Genomic DNA, 4,161 nt, shown 5'->3' on the forward strand with positions numbered 1-4,161 from the left:
ATTAAACCTTATTTTCAATAAGCAATCCTGAAAAATATTTGGGGGTGCTTAACTTTTTTCCAGGTGTATATTTTAATTCCACGCTTTTCACCTAGCATGAACTAAATACTGAAATTTACTCACTTTCCTTGAAAACTAAAATATTTTTATAATTAATTTGTTTAAAATCTCAAAACCATGTGTAACATTAGGAAGTAAAAGAAAGAAAGTGGTTTAAAAAGAAAAAGATACAATCCAAACAACATTTGAGTCTAAAATTAACTATCAATACATATTAGCTCTGTTTTAAGATTCTGTGGTATAAACATAGAATGGTGAATACAACAGTTAGTACTTACAGGATGGGTTGGTAAAGGTTCTGTTAATAGCATATCACCCAAAATTTTCCTGCAGTAAGTTGCCATTTTGACTTGTTGTTTTGTTCTAAGAAAATAAAAAACAATAACAATAGACTTTAAATCTGCAAATACTAAAATAATAATGTATATGTATTTTAACCAAAATATTTCTTGGTTATCAAAAACCAATTAACCTCAAATACAGCTGAGAAGTATTTTTAAACTTAATTGTCACCAACATTTTTTTTCAGATATTTAAGGGCCATATTCCTGCATTAAAGTCCTCAAATTAAATTTATAAAGTTACTTTTCTTTGCTATCAGCAAGGCTATATTAAGTACACTAAAAGAAAATTAACTTGTACAAAAGAATATGGAAGTTTGAGATCCCTGACTAGTGTGTACTTGAACACGCTCTAGGTGAATGTGGCATATAATCCATTCAAACTATTTTAAGATCTTAACAGGTGCCAATGATGAACAGAGCGTCTGTATAAGAGAGTTTGCTCATTCACAAACTGAGACTAGTAATTAAACCAGTAGGCTTAGTATGCAAGTTACTTCTAATATTATAAAATGTATTCATCATTTAAAAAATGTGCACACACACACATACATATATATATATGTATATATATAAAAGGTTCATATTATTAATATTAAGGAATTATGATATTCTACCTTCACATAAAACTCCTCACAGAAAGAAAATTTAATCATATCATGAATTTTTAAAGAAATTAAACTTACGAACAATGGTTTTCAAAAGACAAGATTACTGGAAAACACGATGTCTTGAAAGCACTCTCTGCAATCGCTTCTATGACTTCCTGAAAACAAAACTTGGAAATAGTATATAATCACTCCAACAAAATTAATCAAGATCTGCAGCTCAAATAAAAAACATAATAGAACTGCTACAGCAATAAGGCCAACTATCTTCTTAACATGGTTAAGTCAAGGAATGTCTGTACAATTCAGGCTTAAAATAAATAATACATTGTGACTTTTGTATTTCTAATACTGAAAAAATGTTCACAAATGTTTTATTATGCACTATATTACTCATAAAATAATGCTGAATGAATTACATTATTGTGAGACTGCATCAGTGCTGATACAAGACAACAAAGATATATTGTATTCAGTAATAGCAGGCTTAATTCTAGTATGAACAGAACAAAACAAAGATGTAATTTCAGAAATATGTAAAAACTGACAAGTTACCTTTAGCAAGATTTCTGTAACCACAGTATAACCATGAGTTATAATTGGTTCTTCATCTGAATTTCTTCCATTCCAACAATCCAGCTCCACACACCGACATCCCGTCAGCAGACACTGGCGATAAATTTCTACTGATGATTTCCCTGTCAATTGATGGCCTACAAAAAAAAATAGAATAAAAATGGATCAACTGAAATTTTCCAAAGCTGAAGTGAAATTTCATGCCTATATTTTTTTTACCAAGAAACAAAACTTATTCTTCTTAATTATTAAGCTAGTTTAAAATCTGGTAAAAAAATTAGAATATAAATATGTGTGAAAAATAAAAAATTATGGTATTACAGTTAAAATGTCATCTAAGGCTATGAATAAAATATTCACATAAAAGAGTACTTTCATAATCAAGTTGAAAAGTTTTGTTTTGTCTTCATATACCTACATATATTCTCACATTTATAAATATTGTACAACAGTTATGTTAATTCTAACACTTAAAGAAAAGAGAGAGAGTAAAAACAGCAGCTATATACTTTGGATGAAATTTTACAAAATATCCAGTCAACAAAAACAATACGTGACAGACAAATAAAATGCCTTAAACTCATATTTTTTCATTTTAGTGTAGAGATATGCAGATGATCTTTGAACTTAAGAGATACACTTGAACAATCAAGTTTAATAACTATATTATAACCATTTTTAGTAAAATTGCAATAATGTTTTCTTTTCTTAAATTTTGAAGATATTATCATAAACTAGTGTATGTTTTTCTAATGTAAACATGTGTGGGCCCTACTTTCTTCCTGCAGATAATACTCTTACTAAGGTACATCTTACCATATTTCCCACCAAGTGTAACTGGTTATATTTATATGACTCTTATGTGTAATGTTTTTTCTATGTGAATATTGTTATATAAATCATTTTGAACATGATATCATAATCATAATTCACATGATTAATATATATATAACAAAATACTAACTTACTTAGCTGTCTCAATATATAATGTACAGAAGGAGGTGACCATCCATATGCCAAAAGCACAGTTGATAAATTCGATGACAAGGAACCCACTTTGAGACTAATAATGGCTGGAGACGGTTTGAATGGGTAATGAAGAAAAACTTTAATATAAGTTTAACATAACAGCAAATGTACAATGTTTCGACAAGGTACCTGATGATGACAAAACCTTCTCAAAACGTTGTACATTTTGTCAGTTATGTTAAACTTATATTAAAGTTTTTCTTCATTACCCATAAAGCCGTCTCCAGCCATTAACAGTTGATAAATGTTTTTAAGTCCACATATCAAAACCTTGAACATAGCTAGAAAAGTACACACACACATATATATATATGTATATACATATACACACACATCAGTTTCTGTCTGTATGAAACACAATTTAAGTCTCTTCACAAAACACAATATGTTATTCTTGGTGTTTTTCACTTTTGGTAAGTTTATTTAAACATTTAGTAAAACATATAATAAGCATTTATTTATGAAATGTTATAGCTTTATAGAGTTGCCCTTAACCCTCCAATTCTTTGCTGTTACAATTAATACATTGCAAGGTCAGACATTTGACCATCTAGGAATACCTCTAGTTCTTCCAGAACCAGTTTTTTTTCACATGGTCAACTTGAAAAAGTTTTATCAAGAAGCAGATTTAACCATAACATCAAAATATGCATAATTTCAAATTATAATCAAGGACCACTTGCAGGTGATGACAAAATATACACAAAAAATGCTATTTTTTATGAAATACTAGAAAAAAAGTATAAATAATGTTTTGTGTATATTCTTATTACAATGTAAATATATTAATAAAATAACTATTTAGAACAAATTTTTCAAAGAAAAATAAAAACCCACTTAGCATCATATGATAGGCATTTGGCTAGTTTCAGAATAAAAAAAATGTTCGTCAAACATTTCATATCACAAAAAATGATAACAATAACACTCACACACCTAACTACTGTTAAAAAGTAAAATCTAACTGAAACAAGGTTTTATTACGTTATATAGGTAAACAAAAAAAAAACAGAAATACATCAAGCTAGACTTTAACCTTCTAGTATCTAGCCTTAATATAATTTATATTGAAAAACAAAAAACAGTGTATTACTTAAAAACAGACAAAGGGTGACAGTAACACACACATTATACTCAACACTTTAGTAGTTTTACATTGATAAAGAGTGTGTTACTTTTATATGGACATAATGTGACAGTAAAATACACATTATACTCAACACTTTAGTAGTTTTACATTGATAAAGAGTGTGTTACTTATATATGGACATAATGTGACAGTAAAATACACATTATACTCAACACTTTAGTAGTTTTACATTGATAAAGAGTGTGTTACTTATATATGGACATAATGTGACAGTAAAATACACATTATACTCCACACTTTAATAGTTTTACATTCAAATTTTGAAATGCCTTTGATTTAATTAATTTATACAATTGTTGCGTCAGCGAGTCACGTGACTACTATGACGCAACGTTTCTAGAACTATCATGTACTTTGTCGAATGTTCAAGGTCTTACTTAGAAATAGGTTACGCTGG

General features: G+C 28.4%; 1 protein-coding gene across 1 annotated transcript in view; it reads right to left on the reverse strand.

Annotated features, from left to right (window-relative positions):
• The window catches only part of LOC106463950 (1-phosphatidylinositol 4,5-bisphosphate phosphodiesterase classes I and II-like), a gene marked incomplete at its 5' end in the record, with an annotated part of 52,889 nt that extends 51,167 nt beyond the window's left edge, over nt 1–1,722 (reverse strand). The window contains 3 exons of the mRNA XM_022391582.1: nt 339–423; nt 1,088–1,167; nt 1,565–1,722. Coding sequence (XP_022247290.1) covers nt 339–423; nt 1,088–1,167; nt 1,565–1,722 — 323 coding nt within the window. The remainder of the gene's footprint in view (nt 1–338; nt 424–1,087; nt 1,168–1,564) is intronic.
• Between the last annotated feature and the right edge of the window lie 2,439 nt (nt 1,723–4,161).

The sequence above is a fragment of the Limulus polyphemus genome, unplaced genomic scaffold, assembly GCF_000517525.1.
Source record: "Limulus polyphemus unplaced genomic scaffold, Limulus_polyphemus-2.1.2 Scaffold1527, whole genome shotgun sequence".
NCBI classification, from domain to species: Eukaryota; Metazoa; Arthropoda; class Merostomata; order Xiphosura; family Limulidae; genus Limulus; species Limulus polyphemus.